Genomic DNA, 17,141 nt, shown 5'->3' on the forward strand with positions numbered 1-17,141 from the left:
CAAACACACCTCCCCTTCAACTTCCAATTTTCTAAAAAATCAGGTTTGTTTAGACAATCAGTTGAAAATCTAGTTTGAACACATGCATCAGAAAGCTGTGACAGCATCTTCATAATGTAAAGCTTATGGTACATTCAACTTTAAAAGAAAAGATGAGTTCCTGTTTTCATTTTAATCAACAGTTTCACAGACAGCAAAAGGAAAGCCACAAAATAATGTTTGCACCCACAGCCAAGCATAGGAGACCCAACTCAGCATCTAGTTAAAATGAAAATGAATACTACTACTTTGCACAGCTACACTAGAGCCAGGGCCAGCTCTAGCAATTTCGTCACCCCAAGCACGGTGGCACGCCGCAGGGGGCGCTCTGCCACTCGCCCATCCCGCAACTCCAGTGGACCTCCCACAAGCGTTTCTGCGGATGGTCAGCTGGTCCCGCGGCTCTGGTTGACCTGCTGCAAGCGTTTCTGCGGAGGGTCCGATGGTCCCGCGGCTCCAGTGGAGCTGCCGCAGGCGTGTCTGCGGGAGGTCCACCAGAGCTGTGGGCCCAACGGACCGTCCGCACCCATGCCTGCGGCAGCTCCACCAGAGCCGCCTGCCGCCCTCCCAGCAACCGGTAGAGCGCCCCCCGTGGCGTGTCGCCCCAAGCACACACTTGGCACACTGTGGCCTGGAGCAGGCCCTGACTACAGCATCTTTCACTGTAGCATAGCAAAGGGCTCTGCAGATACTAATTAAGCCTTTGAGATATTATTATCCCCATTTTGAAGATGAGGAGAAACAGCCACAGAAAGGTTAAGTGAATAATCTGCTAGTCTCCACATTGGGAGCTGGAAGAGGAAAGGCTGCTTAGGAGGAACTTTTCTGAAAAATTACTATGATTAATTATTTGAGCTTTTGTCATAGATCAGGACCCTATTGTGCTAGGTGTTGTGCAAACACAGAACAAAAAAAGACTAATTCATCAGAGTATCCATTTTGGTTATCAGAGAAATGGAGGGGAAAGAAGTGGACAGATTTTCAAGTCTGCTCAACACGCAGTAGCATTCTATGACATTTGGCCAGGTTTTCAACAGAATTCAGCATCCAACGTGCTAAATGAACACTGAAAATGTGGCCAAATTAGTCCTTTTTGTATTTTGTAAAACTATAAAGATTGAATTGGTTTAAAAACACAGGTTGCTAAATGAAGGACAAAAATAGTAACAGATGATAGCCACTATAAATGTTACCTACGTAATTTAAAAAAAAAAAAAAAAAAAAAGGCAGAGAGTACTTTCATAATGAGATAAAGGTTTTACATCGGACCTGTGCATTTTGGAAACTTTATGTAAAAAAAAAAAAAGGGAGGGGGAGAGAATGTGTGTGTGTAGAGTGTGATTTTCAAAGGGTCATGACTGGAAACCTAAAACAGTTTTCTTCAGAAGACTCAAGGCAGCAAGGATCACCAGACACTGGTAAGGTCATCAGTCATTTTATTCTAGACAGTCACCCCCATGTGCTGATTGGCTGCTTGCGCCAATCCCTCCTGGCTTTACCTCCTTCACAGTCACTCCACTTCTGCCGGATTCTACCTGCCCTCCATCCTTTCCTAATTTTTCCCCAGTCTGTTCTCCCCTCCCCAACTGCCTGTTTACTTAGTCCCCTAACAAATCTCCAAAAATGATTTTTAAAAAGTTGTAGAACTAACATAACATTTGCCAGCATCACATTATTCACTCTGCTCTTATATCCCTTTGCCTCACAGTGCTGACTTTTGTTCTTGCCGGTGGGTGCTCCTTCCTGCCCCGTCCCCTCCATGCGAGCAGTGTGCAGGGGCTTCTGGGGCGCAGACACCTGGTCCAGGTCCCACAAAAGATTAATTCAGCCCTGCGAGTGCTGAGCACCCCCTATTTTTTTCAGTGGATGCTTGAGCCCCCAGAGCACCACAGAACTGGCACCTATGCTTTGCCTGCCTCTCCTCCCCACCTTCTCTTTATCTTGTTTATTTAGATTTAAGCTCTTGGAGCCCAGGGCTGTCTCTTAGGCCTGGTCTACATTTAAAAGTTAGGTCAACAGGGGTGAGGGGTATGAAACAAACCACCCTCCAGACTGACATAGTTATGTTGACCTAACCCCCAGGGTAGATGCAGCTGTACTGATGGGAGAGTGCTTCCATCAACATAGCTACTGTCGCTCAGGGAGGTAGTGTTCTTACAGAGATGGCAATTCCCCTTCCGTTGGTATAGGCTGTGTCTACATTATGGGGCTACAGTGACGTAGCTATGCCAGTACAGACATACTCTTACCCTCTGTTTGTATAGTGCCTAGAACAATGGGCCCTGATCTTGGCTGGTTTCTAGGCATTACTATAACATAAATCATATATTTCTGCTGAAGAGGTGTTTGAGATACATTGCAATCATTTCCCATTCCTTACATGCAAAATGGCTGAACCATTTTCACTCAAAATTAAACAAGCAAATAAAAAGGAACCTTCAGGCAGACTTCAGGCCTGAAAAATGGGAATTTCAGAAAGTTATAAGCAAATGAAAATAGGAGCTTAGGATGGAAACATTCATGGAATCTTAACTACGTAATTGCTCCTGCCATCATAGCCATGTGCAGTGACACTACAAAGGAGCTGCACAATGCCATATGCCGCATGAATGTAGCAAGTAAATGCTCTCTAGAATTATGGACACATTTCTATTAGCAACCATATGCATATTATTTTCAATAATTCCCTGCTTGCAAGGTTTCAGCCCTGAAGGAGTTTTTATAACACACAGCAGAGCTAACAACTCCTTACAAATAGCAGCTAGGTTGGAAAAGGTTGATAGGCTTCTAACAAACAGCAGAAACCACTTCTCTTCTTATGGTTGCAGATGGATTTCAAGCCACTAACCCTAGAGCTTGAATCATTACATTTTAATGAAATAAACAACAAATGCATGGTGAAAAGATTATGTCTGCCAGGTGAACTTTCACCAGACAGCTCAGATAGGTTGCCCAACACATTCTACTAGAAATTTGAGAAACACACTGTCTTTTCATTGAAATAATGGCCTCCAGGCATCTGTATTCTTTAATTATCTAAGCTTGTATTAATACATCTCCACAGATCAGCAGCAAGAGTTATAATTACAATTGCACTGATAGTAAGCACTATATTGTTAGAACTGCACACTCAGTCCAACTTCTTTCCCACAGGCTTATAACATCACAAAACATGCATTTTTTCAGGGGAAAACATTGGATGCTTGATCTCTAACCTAATGACGATTCCCCCTGCACATACATAATTATAAACTCTTTTCCTGCTTCAAACAATTCTAACTACACTCTTTTAAAAAAATCTATGCCCAAAAGAAATGAAGCTTGAAAGCTGAAGTTTGGCATAGGCTGTGGGTCAAATCCATGACTGACAAAACAGGAAACAATTCTATTGACTTCATTAAGTCAACAGCATTACATGGTTACTGATGCCAACAATGAGTTTTGCCCAGGACTTAGACCTTGTCTACACTACAGAGGAAATTTGATCTAAACTATGCAATTTGAGTTACGTGAATAGTGTAATTGAAGTTTATGTAGTTTAGACCTACTTACCGCGGGGTCCACACTACACAACATCGACGGGAGACGCTCTCCCGTCAACTCCCCCTACTCTTCTCAATCCGGTGGAGTACAGGAGTCGACGGGATAGCGATCTCAATCCGGTGGAGTACAGGAGTCGATGGGATAGCGATCTGGGGTTGATTTAGCAGGTCTTCACTAGAACCGCTAAATCAATCGCCAACGCACCAATTGTCACTTGTCGATCCCCCAGGAAGTGTAGACAAGCCCTTAGTCTGAACAAATGATTGCTTTTGATTTAACAGAGAGTTAGGGATTCCTGAAAAGGACACACACTGGACAGGGTCAGCATGTAGATTTATTATATTAAGAAATGCACACCTGATGGCAGATACATGCACTTCCCAGAACTGTGCACTTTTGGAAGCTTGCCTGCAACCTCCCATCCCAGTGGGGCTCTCCAGACCCTCTTCTATCTCCCTAAATTGTTAGGAGTTGGGGTTCCCCTCCTTGCAGCTGGAAGTGTCCTATGGTCTAAACATCATGAACTAATGTGCAGGCCTGATCTTGCACTCCTGACTCAGACAAAATCCCCATTGACATCAATGTGAGTTTTGCTTTAGTAACAATTATGGGCCAGATCGTGGCTTTTAAACCACAATCCACACTGGACATTGGGTGTGCTGCAGCAAGAATCTTCAGAGTGATTTATCTGGATCTCAAAAAACAGACCACAAAACAGATGGGTTGGACTGTAACTTTTCAAAGGAGGTTTCAGACAACTATTATTTTAAACCGAACTGGATCACCAACATATCTATTTAATACATTCTGCCGAATCACCTAGGGCCCAACCTCACTCTCTTTGAAGTCAGCAGGAGTTCCCCCCCTCCTCCCCCATTGACTTAAATAGAAATGGATGAGGTCCTAAGAGATTCAAGAATCAAGGCACATGCAAGCAAGCATCTCTCATTAACACACCTACAGAAATGTCTATAGTACCCTACGGTGTTATTACTGTGTTTATCTTTATCTTTGCTGGTGGTCTAAAGACTGTATTGATCTTAGATTTTCTGATATTTTCCTGTAATCTCTTCCTTGGACACACAGAAACAAAGAACAGTGGTTGATGATGGGGTGAGTGGGGAGGATTTGAGGTACAGCTCTAGTAAAAACAGAGATGGCAGTAAACTATTGCTAATTTGCCTAACAGATAATCAGCACACGTAGGCAAGGTTCTTTGTCCACTGTAATCCAGTTCTTTCCCACTTTATAAGCCTCCCTCCACATCCCCTACTATGTTTATGGTTAGGTTGACAAACAGTCTACTATGTATTCAATGTGAAGAAAAAAAAATAAGCAAGGGAACTCAAGTAGCGTTTACAGTGGTGGTAGGTTTGAGTTGAAAAGCCAAGCAAAGAGCGTGGATAAGATCAAGAGAGAAAAAAGTCCATTGAGACTCCGGAAGTGACATTATACTTTTTTTCTTTTCAAATCTGACCACCTTCAACATCTCTCACATGGAAACTTAATGGGGATGAAACCAGGACGTATTAACAGAAATCTGATAGGTTTCTATAGAAATTACTCTAAAAACCTAGACTTTAATAGGAAAATTAAAAATAAATTTAAAAAAACCTATAGAAAAGACAAAATTCTCTCGCAAATTTGACAAGACTTTCTAACAAGTGTATATTTTATTCCTTTAATCTCTGCATCTGCCTCCACTCCAGACTCTTAAAATAAAACACTAAGATATTTTGACTGAGGGGATACACTTGTGCTGAATTCCTGCTGGGAGAATCTACTCCTGGAGCTAATTTTTTGGCTGGCTTTCAGTATTACATAGGTCTCATTTTAGTATGAATACACTTACCTATAGAGTAACACTAGGAGGATCACCAGCAGAGCCACTGTTACAGTTGTTCCATTGATTTCCATGAAGACAAATTTCAAGAGATCTGCAAACTCCATTTTCCTTCACTACACAATGCTGGGCTTGAGGCTGATGGGGAAGTCTCCTCAATAACAGATAAAACCTGCCAGTTACATGAATGACAGTCTGTAGTGAAACAGGAACCACGAGAGCAAAGTCTGTCAAACCAATTCTAATTATGAACTTTTCCTGTTCTCACTGACTTAACTTCTGCCTCTCTCTGAGGGTGCAGAGTTTCCTGTGTAATGGGATGAAGCAACTTTTTTTTTCGCCTTGATGACGGTCACATTAATAAATATTTACACAGCCGCTGCTTGAGACAGAGCTGGCCCATAGGTTTGCAGCAGAAGGGGGAAAAATAAAAGAGGGACTATATCACGCGTATGTGGAATAGAAAAAAAATAAACACCTCAATGAAGCCAGGGTACTCTGTAAATAGAAATAAAAATAGAAAAGTTCCTTCAAAATGTGAACAATCTGGCAACATACTACTGATGCATGGGAAAATTGCTCAATAGGCAGCCCTGGAAATGGGCTGTCCATAGGAGAGGCGCAACAACAGTGCAAGCGTCCTCTAGCGTCCCTCGATGACTCAACCCTGACTTGAACGACCATCTCAAGAAGCAAAAGGGTAATTCTGCTTCCCTGCCAGTTCAGTCCTTGGTATCTCAGATTAGACAGTAAGCAGAGTTGAAACTAGGGGGCATCTCTATAATGGGCACACAACTACTTATACATAAGCTATCAGATGCTAGTGAATTTCAAATCACTAATGGTTTCAGCCATATTAAAAGTGACTTTCAAGTGAGAGACATCCTCCACCACCCATGAGATTCCTGGTCCCTAGGGCCATCCAACATATTTTGTTACTACTTAAAGAAAAAATAGATATTGCACACAACCTATTTGAAAGTTATGCAAATTAAAATATTCCCAAAGAGAACTAGATTTGTAAATTATCTAGTAACCTTAAGAACTAGACGTTCTGCTCATCGGATTCCCATAACATACCAGACAAAAAGTAGTTTCTTCTTATACAACCCCCTGAGATAACAGCTTAGATATAATGTGTGAGGCTTCTCCAAAATCACCGTATTACATTTCCTTCTCTTATGAGAGGTTAAGAATATAGGTATCAGAAAAGTAAAACTCTCTAATGCAATAGAGTTTAATTTTAAGATGATTTGGCTCTACTATAACTGAATCACTGCTATTTTAGTTCTCAGTGCTTCACAACTACATTAATTCCTTTCCAGCTCTGGATCCTTACAAAATAAGTAAAAGGTGTTAACCAGCTCATCAGCTCCACAGAGTGGCACAGTAATTCACAGAAAACTTTGCTTATTGTATTAATAATGCCATTGCTTCCAGATGCTACTCTGGGTCAATAATAGCTCTGCCCATTTGCTGTTGCCAAGTTGTCCAAGAACAATTACATCACAATTCAAGACTGGAGACGTGAAGGATCAATCACTGGGCACACACTGATCCCAAATAGCACTGATCTCGCTGGACCTTAGTTTATATGGAATATTTCTTAAAAGCTTCTTTAAAAAGGAGGATGATTAGTCACAAATCTTGAGAGCGAGACATTAGATATTTTGACTTATATGTGCTCTTTAACAAAGAAGTGCAGTAAGTCGCCCCCTGTAGACCTGATGCTTCTCCCAATGAAGGCAATGGCAAAACTCGTGTTGAGTTCAGTCAATACTGAGTTGGACCCAGATCTTGCTTGATTATTTTTAGAAGCTCAATGGAACTTTCCAGGATCATGCTTGGAGGAGGATGGGATGTATTTGTTCTTAATCACACACATAATGAAGTAAAATGGATTTTTTAAATCTACATCCCATTTGGAAAAGAGTGAGTAAACAAGTAGTTTGATTGTTGTTGGGCACTGCATTTTTACACCTCTGCAACTGTTTCCTGCTAAAATTTTTAACTTGGCATCTTCACTCAGAGGGGAAGTCGTACAACACTAATCCCAACGCTCACCTGGAACATGCCTCACATGCCCATTCGCTACAAGGTATGTACAGTAATACCATAGTCAAGTTGCTAATTTCCCAAAAGACACTTTGTCTCAAAGATCCAGCTGATGCCTTGTGGAAAACTTTGAGAAACATTCTATTTATAGGGCCTGTTTTCAGTATTCCTCTTCCCTCACCTCTTTGTTACAAGAGTCATTTGCATGAGAAACATGTTTATTGAAGAGTAAATAGGAGACATTTTTCCATCTCTACTCACAATCCTCTGCTGAATGACACAACATCTGGTTGGTATGAGAAGTACTATGATGTCAGTCAGGAATATGTGACTTCATAGAGGGGCAAGTTCTGTTCCTCTCAGTCAAATGCCCGAGAAAGTTGAGGGGAGGTAAAAGGGGGAAGGAATCCTCTGCACTCAGGGACCAGAGCTACTTGGTGACTGCTTACTGCAAGATAAGGGCACAGCAGGGCTCCACTCAGGTTGCAGCTTACCTATTCAGGGACAGGCAGGGGGAGTAGATCCACAAGGATCACAATCCATTGGCATTTATACGTGCTCATTACTATGACATCTTCTTCCATCCTAAATTCTCCTCCACCGCAGGGAGAGTCCACAGAGCTCAGATCTGTTCCACACAAACTTATTCTTGGATGCTTCATACGCGGACCCTTCCCACCTTCAACGTGCAGCAGAATCACATAATTAGAGGAATGCAGCGGCAGCAGAACTAAAGTAGAGGAAAGGGCAGGATTTGGCCTGCACTGCAGAAGTAGCTGAAGCCTTACAGAGCGAGAAAGCCAGTTTACATGTATGTATTTACAGCAGTAAAAAGAAAAGAAAAGGGAAAAAAAATGAAGTATAGAAATAGTGTGACAAATACTAGAATGTGAACTGTTCCTCAGCTGATAAATGGTCCAAGTTTTCCAGGAAGAGTTAATGATTTTAAAGCCTTGTCCACATAACCAGGAAGAGTTTTGAAACACAGTTGCAACAGAACTAGTTTCTAAACTGGAATGCAGCATAAATATTCTACTGCGATGAAAACCTTCAAAATGCTTGCCATAGATTGGTCCACTGATGTCACAGAAAATATGGAATAAATAACTAACAACAACATTATAGATCTCAAGACCCAGGCCAGAATCCCTGGCCTAATTTAGGCCTAAGCTTTTAAAACATATCCAACAGCACATACTGTTTCTGTGTTTCATAGACAGGATATGTAGGTTGTGTAAAAGCTAAACTAACTTGGTTTAACCATAAACTCTTGCTACGGGCTTGTCTACATTACCTGCTGGATCAACAGGCAGCAATTGATCCAGCAGGTGTCGATTTATCACGTCTAGACTAGATGTGATAAATCGACCACTGAGCCCTCTCCCCTCAACTTTGGTAGTCCATCAGGGCGAGAGGCGCAGACGAAGTTGACAGGAGAGTGTCAGCCATCAATTTACCACAGTGAAGACACCCAGTAAGTAGATCTAAGTAGGTCGACTTCAGCTAACGTTATTCACGTAGCTGAAGTTGCTTAACTTAGATTGATCCTCCCATCCCACAGTGTAGACCAGGCCTAAGTAAATTCCTTCTATTTTATATGCTTTATGTCTGTACATTTGTAATGAACACACTGTAGATCTCTCTTTGTTATTTGATATAAATTCAGAAGGTATAATTTTATTACTAGAGATATGAAATCTAAAAAGGTGTCAATTAACATTTAAAAAGCTTAATTATCTGACAGAACTGTCTAAAGCATTCTTTAATAGACCCCTTCAGTTCAAGGAAGTTTTGTAGTGTAGGCAACCTGACCACAAACCAATGCAAATAGATCGGCCCATGCTGTTTATTTTAAATAGAAACATGATCAATATATACAACTAATCTAACAAAAAGGTGTTTATATATTAGGTATTTGTTTTGCATTATACACAAAGAAGCTGATGTAGTCAAGTGGAATACTGAGAAGCTAATGTGAACGCAAATCTTTAAGATGAACCAACCAAAATTTTCTAAGATCATAAAGCTTGATCAACAGTGTGCTTGGCAATTGAACAGAGAGTTTCACACTTGAAGCCATCCTACTAACTTTATCACTGAGGTGTAGGGAATATTCAAGTACTGGTAGAGAAGTGTGTGTTTCATATTATTGCATTAATTGTTATTTTCCATTGGTGACTGACCAAGCCAATGACTTTTTGTTTAGTTCTTCGTCATACAGCAATATAGACAGGACCATCCAAGGCCGTAAAGAGACATACATAAAAACTCTTCTCAACTTCAAAATGGACATTTCTGCAAACAGCTAAAAGCGCTGTTGGAAAGGTCGTGGAGTTGTGCAAAGTCAACCAGGCAACCACACAGAAAGTAACTTGCGGAGGTAAGTCGCTGGCTGGAGCTGAGCCAGCACGTCTTCAACATATGGCCCAAAATGGCTAAAACAAATTTGAATGGCACAAGAAATCTTGCACAAAGAACCTGGAATTTTTCAGACAATTTACAAGAAGTCATAAAGGGTACTCCTTGTTTTCTCATTGGATGATGGGAAGGAACACAACTTGTGTTCTGGTTGAACATGTAAAAGTCTTCGCCAGAAATATACATTACTTTCTGACTACCATGCCTCCCCCACACCACCAGAACCCCACACACACGCCCAGTGAGCTTTTCCAAGAAAGGAACTAGGCCATACCACCAAGCAGAACATTTTTAAAATGCCCTTTGTTGTTCAACCCGTTGCTCCCTGAAGCTGAAATATATGGAAGAGAGAGAGTGCAAGACTGCCATTGCCTGCACAGCAAGAGCTCTCCCTGCTCCGTAACAAATGAAGTTTTGTAGCTAACAAGCACCCTATTAACTCTGGGCTTCTCTACATAAACACTTGGTTTCTGGCAAGCTGGGGTGTAAATCTACCCTCCATTAGCCTGCCACATACTACACCGAAGGGAAGGGAAAAAAATAAAACAAAAACAAAACCATAGCAGTGATTCTCAGAGCCCGGGGCTATGGATTCAGACTTGCACAACAGTGCCAAAAATAGAAGTGTAGACATTATGACTTGGGATCTGAAATCTGGTAAGGGGTTTGGACCTCAGTCTGAGCAGGAATGTCTACACAGCTACTTTTAGCAATGCAGCGTGTTCTTAGACATGGTCTCCAAGACTCTCTACCACTTTTTTTTTTTTTTTTTTTTTTTGCAGTGCAGATGTATCCTTTGGGTCTGTGTGGATCCTGCTGCCATACAGTAAAAGCTCTTTAGTGCACTTTGAAATAAGAGTAGATCAAAGCACACTAGGGAACTTTCAGTGCCCAGCAGCAGAGTCTGCATGGACATTTAGTGCACCCCAGGCTAGTGCAGGGTAGATTTACACTCTAGCTTGCCAGGAACTAAGTGTCCAACAAGCCCTTTATCTCGAGAGATTGCTGCAAAATCAAGAACAAGAAAAGGAATACATCTGTCATAACACTTAAGCCAGGACTACACTACCACTTATTTCAATATAACTTACATCACTCTGGGGTGCAAATAAGCCACCTCCCTGAGCAACACAAGTTACACCAACCTAAGCACTGGTGTGGACAGCACTATGTCGGTGGGAGAGCTTCTCCCCCTGACATAGCTACCACCTCTCACAGATGTGGATTTATTATGTCAGTGGGAGAGCCCTCTCCCATCAGTATAGAGTGTCTTCACCAGACACGCAGCTGCACCTATGTAGTTCTCCTAGTGTAGACTAGCCCTTAAAGTTCATTCAGGTGATTCATTCAATCTCTACAAACCAGTCACTGCAATTGTGAAGCTGAGCTCATCTTCATACCACTTTCAAAAATGACTTTTATACATGAATTGTTTACCCAAGTGGTGACCTGCTCATGTTAAACCAAATGCTCCTCAGAAAGTACATAACAGAGTTAAAGCTTTTGAATGACTAAAGTGTGTAATGTGTGCTTATACTTCACTTACAAATTTAGTCTTAGTTGTCTAGAACTTACACTGAATCACTAAGAGACACAAGGTGGGTGAGGTAATTATTGGACAAAGTTCTGCTGGTGGAAGGGACAGGTTTTTGAGGTTTAAAGAGCTCTTCTTCAGACCTGGAGAAGGTAATCAGGATGTCATATCTAAGGTGGGACAGATAATTAAGCATAAGAGGTTCCCACAAGTTGAAGGACACTACTTAAAATGAAGTGGGCCATAACACCTCTGCAGTAGTGGGACAAAGGAGGGTTAATAGTCAGCATGGTGTGCTACAAATTGTTGGAATGAGCCATAAAACTAGTGTGTCTGTAAAGTCCATGGCTTTTTTAAGTATCCAGTCGAGTTATGAATTTAAGATCCCAGGCTTGTCTTTTGAAGATGCTGTGCAGGTTTCCTTTGAGGATGAGGACTGAGAGGTTAGATATGAAGCGATCACTTTGTGAAAAGCATTCACCCATGGGTGATAGTGTGGTTTTGTCCTTTATCATTTTTCTGTGTGAGCAACCCATATAGTTTTATTGGGGTATCTGATACACTGGATGAGATAACCACATGTTGTGATAGGCACATGCAAGCTGCATGGATTGTGATAGGTGTGTTGTGGGGGGCAACTGTTCATCACAGCAGTGGAGATGTGCCTACCAGTTTTTGCTTTGGCAGAGTCTGGCGCTGCTTTGAGTTGATATGTCCTGGTCTGTCGGGAGCCTGCTTCTGACCATAAGCTTAACAAGGTTGGGGCTTGGCTGTAGGTAACAGATTTCTTGGTGGGTCTGGGGTGTTACTAGATCTGTGGAGGTAGGTGTAGTGATCCGTTGGTTTCTTGTATATAGTTGTTTGTAGGGTTCCATTATTGAAGCTGATCATGGTGTTCAGGAACCACTGAATCACTAGCTCTAATGAAGGCATAGAGTCTGGAGAAACTCATTACATTAACTAAGCCTAGTACTATTTGAAAGAGGAAACTGCTTCCCTACAAACAAGTTAGTTGTGAGAAACCATGAAGATTTTATGGCCAAGAGAACGAATGGTGTCTTACACAGAAGGAGGAAGAAACTTTTAGCTTGCAAACAAATTCAAGGTTTTACCACGATTTGAACCCTTGGTTAAAGTAACATCAGAGTTTACAGTATTTGTGAAACTCCAGAGAAATTAGAATAGCTTCAGAATAATTACCTGTATATTATATTTGGTTTAATGTGGATAGTCTTGAGCATGTATTAATAAGGTAGATTTGAACTCAATTGTCATTCTTCGATAATTAAGTAAGTTGCCTAAATTTCTGAAGTCCTACTTTAGAATTGTTAGTTGAACCAACAAGAGCAGTGTCCCATTAACTTGACCATAGATACATAAGGATCTATTGTTTCATGTTGATACCAAAAGTCACCTGCCCAGACTAATATAGAATTAGGATAAAAGTTTGCCTTTGCAACACGACTATGATAAGACTTTGAAGTAATTGAACTGATTTATTAACTCGTGTTGTAACATTCCTTCCCCATGAAAAAGAACACCATCATATATAAACCATTCATCCCAAAAGACATTGCATGTGATTGGATATCTGTCACAGAGGTCATCTAGTCCAGGGCCCTATGGTGAGGCAGGACCAAGTAAACCTAGACCATCCCTGACAGGTGTTTGCGTAACCTGTTCTTAAAAATCCCCAACAACAAGGACTCCACAATCTCTCATGGGAGCCTATTCCAGATCTTAGTTACCATTTTGTTGAAAAGTTTTCCTAAATTTCCTTTGCTGCAAATTAAGCCCATTAATTCTTGTCCTATCTTCACTGGACTTGGAGATAATTGATCACTGGCTTCTTTATAACAGTTTTCAAATATATATAGAGGGCTATCAGGTTCCCCTCAGTCTTCTTTTCTCATGACTAAACATGCCCATTTTTAACCTTTCATCGCAGGTCAGTTTTCTAATAATTTTTGTTGCTCTCCTCTGAACTCTCTCCAATTTGTCCATCTCTTTCCTGAAGTGTGGAGCTCAGAACCGGATACAGAACTCCAGCTGAAGTCTCACCAGTGCCAAGTAAACAGGACAGTGTGACAAAGTTCCTCCTCTACCTTGGTGGGTCCTGCGCTTCTTGGCAGATTTGCTCACCTCAGTGATCTTCCCCACAGTCTGGGTCAACTCCTCCTATGTCTGATCAGGAGTTGGGAGGTTTGGGGAGGGGGGGAGAACCCGGGCCTGTTCTCTACTCCGAGTTCCAGCCCAGGGCCCTGTGGATCGCAGCTGTCTATAGTACCTCCTGTAACAGCTGCATGACAGCTACAACTCCCTGGGCCACTTCCCCACTTCCACCTCCTCCAAACACCTTCTTTATCCTCACCACAGGATCTTCCTCCTGATGTCTGATAATGCTTGTCTCCTAAATCCTCCAGCAGTACACTCTCTCACTCTCAGCTCCTTGCCTTCTTGCTCCCAGCTCGTCACACACACTCCTTCTCCTCTGGCTCCTCCCTGCCTGCCTGGAGTGAGGTCCTTTTTAAACCCAGGGGCCCTGATTAGCCTGCCTTGATTGGCTGCAGGTGTTCTAATTAAAGTAGCTATCTCTACTGCCTTCTAGAAAGATCTTAATTGGCTCCAGGTGCCTTGATTAACCTGGAGCAACTGCCATTTGGTTACCAGGGTACTAGGGATTTGTTTAGCCTGGGGCTAACATACCTGTTTCTCAGTACTTTACTGTAGCCATCTGGCCTTGCCCCATCACAACAGTTACCTCCTGTGTCTTACATACAGCACTCTAGAATTTTATTAGCCTTTTTTGCAACTATATCACATTGATGACATATTCAATTTGTGATCCACTATAACCCCCCAAATCCTTTTCAGCAGTACTACCACATAGCGAATTATCTCCCCATTTTGCTGTTGTGCATTGGATTTTTCCTTGCTAAGTGTTGTACTTTGCACTTGTCTTTGTTGAATTTCATGTTGTTGATTTCAAACCAGTCTTCCATTTGTCAGTCATTTTGAATGATAATCCATTCCTCCAAAGGGCTTGCAACGCCTCCCTCCTTGGAGTCATCCACAAATTTTATAATCATACTCTCTACTTCATTATCCAAGTCAATAATAAAAATATTGGCTAGTACTGTACCCAAGACAAATCTCTGCAAGACTCCACTAGTTATGGTTTGAAGTCAAACTGGGAGCACATTACTATTTGATTATGGTTTTTCAATTAGTTGAACACCCACCTTACAGTTGTTTCATGAAGACCATACTTCCCTAGTTTGTTTATGAGAATATCATGCGGGACTGTGTCAAAAGCCTTACTAAAATTAAGATACATCACATCACATCTACTGCTCCTTCTCTATCCCCCTAGGCTAATAACTCTGTCAAAGAAGGAAATTAGGTTGGTTTGGCATAATTTGTTCCTGACAAATCCACGTTAGCTTTTACTTTTAACCCGACTGTCCTCCAAATGTTTACAAAATTGATTGTTTAATAATTTGTTCCAGTGCTGAATAATTGGTTAGGTACTGAAGTCAGGTTAACTGATCTATAATGATCTGGGTCCTCTTTGTTCCTCTTTTTAAATGTACTAACTCCTTATTGTATTTGCCTGTCTCCAGTCCTCTGGGACCTCACCCATCCTCCATGAGTTCTCAAAGATAATCACTAACAGTTCTGAGATTGCGTCAGCTAGTTCCTCAAGTACCCTAAGATTAATTTCATCAGGCCCTGCCAACTGGAATACATCTAACCTATCTAAATATTTTTTACCTGTTCTTTCCTGTTCTGGCTTGCATGCCTTCCCTCCTTGATGTTAATATTGTGTTCAGTATCTGTTCACAATTAACCTTGTTAGTAAACCTATTTAGTGAAACGAAATAAGCATTCAACACCTCACTTCCTGGTGTCATGCGTTAGCAGGGACAGAGAGCTGATAGACAAAGGGAAAGTGTCGGTCCACTACCTTTCTCGTACTCCCAGTGTATTTACAGAATCTCTTCTTATGGCCTTTTATGTCCCTTGCTAGGTTTAACTCATTTTTGTGCCCTAGCTTTTCTGATTTTGTCCCCTACATGCTTGCACTATTCTTTTGTACTCAACCACTCTTTCCGGTTGAAGCTGTTCACCTTTGGATAATTACTTAAAGACTCACCGGGCCAGAGAAAAAGAGAATGACTGACTCTATAGCCTGGAAGACAACCCAGGATCCAGATCCCTTTCTGCAGTGACACTTTATTTATACACCATGGAACAGCTTCAACAGGTGAGACTGGATCAGTACAAACTATTCCTCAGCTCAGTGATTACAGAACTCTTTGAGAGGTGTGGTAGACTCCAATCAAATCCTCTCCCTCTCAGGCAAAGTGGGGGATTGAATCTGGGTCTCCCACATCCCAGGTGAGTGGACTAACCACTGAGCTAAAAGTTATAAGCTGGGCAGTACCATCACTACCTCCTCCTAAGGCCAGATTTTGAATAGGATCTCAGCCAGTTGGTGACCCCCAAGCATGTCTACTGGATCAGGCTTGACAGGCACTCTCATTTATTTTCCCCCACTTCACCAATCACTCTAGGACTTAGGCAGCTAGAGGGAGGCTGCAGCATGCATGGCCAGAACCAGAAACAGAGACACTTAGGAAACTTTCATCCTGAAAACTTAGGCACCAAGTGAGTTTAGGCACCTACAGTGTTCAACAGCAGCTAAGTGGGGGTTTTGTGGATCACAGTGGAGACCAGGAATGGGACTTAGGTGCTTAAACCCCAGTTTTAGGTGCCTAAGTACATTTGTGGATCCAGGCTTAAGGTACATGAGTAAGGCTGGCCCTAAGTCTAAGACATCTCAGACTGGTTGTCCAACAATTCTGCAGCCAATGACCAGTTATAGTGCTCTAGATGCTATTTTTTCCTAATGATTAAATACAAGATGGGTCTCTAAGTATTGCTATAGTTACAGGATCCCTCCCTTAACTTTCTAGACTATAGTTAAAAAACTGACAGTCTTCCCCTGTATCAAACAGAAGGGGCTCCATTAGAGAGGAACTGCAGGCAGCCTACTTAAATGTAGGACAGTGGGTTCTGAGATAATTAACCAATGATCGCTATTCCACAGACAAAGTGCCTGTGTTTTTCGAGTCTGCCAGCAATAGAAATCCAAACTCTCAAACAGTTCACAGTGCCCCAACAAAAACAGTTCCATATGCCTCAACTAAAGGAGTCACAGGAGCAAATAAAAGCGGCAGGGCAAGGCAAGAGGAACAGATGAGGAAAATCGGATTAGAACAGCTTGTCACAGGTCACGGATAGGAGGAAGTTTATGTTAGCATCACAGTGTGCAGTCATCTGCAACCAGTTTCTGCTTGTGAAAAAAGAAAATTGATCAGACCTTGAATTGCAGAGCACAATTGCTTATTAGCACACTGAAAAGAACAAGAGATTGCAGGTACTGGCCACATGCAGCCTGACACCGACATCCTGGAAATGGGCTGAATCACCCAGGCTTAGGGAAATCAGAAAGTTATTAATACTTGGGAAATAAAAGTGCAATTACAAAGGGCCTGGAAACAGCAGAACACACCTGCAAAAAATCCCAGTAGCCTATAAAAAACTCTACAAAACACAGAATGAAAAGAGAACAGGGAGTCTGGAGCCTTTTATGAGTAGAAGGACTCATTCTTTGGCCCAGTTCTGTCACCCTTTCTTACTTCT

At 41.8% G+C, this 17,141-nt stretch overlaps 1 protein-coding gene across 2 annotated transcripts in view; it reads right to left on the reverse strand.

Annotated features, from left to right (window-relative positions):
* Positions 1–17,141, reverse strand: part of TBXAS1 (thromboxane A synthase 1) — a 357,796-nt gene that overhangs the window by 326,157 nt on the left and 14,498 nt on the right. Inside the window, exon 2 of one of the 2 annotated variants that reach the window (XM_032781962.2) lies at positions 5,435–5,597. The exons of the other annotated variant lie outside the window; for it this stretch is intronic. Coding sequence (XP_032637853.1) covers positions 5,435–5,532 — 98 coding nt within the window. The 5' untranslated portion in view covers positions 5,533–5,597. The remainder of the gene's footprint in view (positions 1–5,434; positions 5,598–17,141) is intronic. 2 annotated transcript variants of the gene reach the window in all.

Source organism: Chelonoidis abingdonii, chromosome 1 (genome assembly GCF_003597395.2).
Source record: "Chelonoidis abingdonii isolate Lonesome George chromosome 1, CheloAbing_2.0, whole genome shotgun sequence".
NCBI lineage: Eukaryota > Metazoa > Chordata > Testudines > Testudinidae > Chelonoidis > Chelonoidis abingdonii.